At 65.0% G+C, this 391-nt stretch overlaps 1 protein-coding gene across 1 annotated transcript in view; it reads left to right on the top strand.

The window, feature by feature from the left end:
- Positions 1–6: 6 nt before the first annotated feature.
- LOC104280777 (chromosome unknown open reading frame, human C1orf85) overlaps positions 7–391 on the top strand; it is a gene marked incomplete at its 5' end in the record, with an annotated part of 1,040 nt that continues 655 nt past the window's right edge. The window contains 2 exons of the mRNA XM_009878545.1: positions 7–162; positions 321–385. Of these exons, the coding sequence (XP_009876847.1) occupies positions 7–162; positions 321–385 (221 nt within the window). The remainder of the gene's footprint in view (positions 163–320; positions 386–391) is intronic.

Below are 391 nucleotides of genomic sequence, written 5' to 3' on the forward strand. Positions count from 1 at the left end.
GCGAACAGCTCCAAAGTGGAGTTTGTCCTGGCTGGGGTGACCCCGCGGGGCAACGCCTCCCGATTCATGCTAGAGGTGGCCACGGTGGAGGAGACGGGGGTGGCACAGAAGCTGCGCTCGGCGCGCTCCATCGATGACGAGTACACTCCCACCATCTTTGAGGTGAGCGTGGGGCGAGCACCAGGTTCAGGGACCTCCCCCTTGTAGAACTGACAGTGGGGGGGGATCTGGGGCGAGCAGCCTGGGCAACCTGGGGCTCACTCTGCCGCAAAAACCACCTCCTGTCCTCCCTCCCCTGCCCATTGCTCTCCCTCTGCCAGATGCTCTCCCTGGTAGCCCAGTCCCGAAACGACAGCTCCGCGCTCAGCTTCCTGCAGTGGAAGGGGCGCGC

Source organism: Apaloderma vittatum, unplaced genomic scaffold, assembly GCF_000703405.1.
Source record: "Apaloderma vittatum isolate BGI_N311 unplaced genomic scaffold, ASM70340v1 scaffold28040, whole genome shotgun sequence".
NCBI lineage: Eukaryota > Metazoa > Chordata > Aves > Trogoniformes > Trogonidae > Apaloderma > Apaloderma vittatum.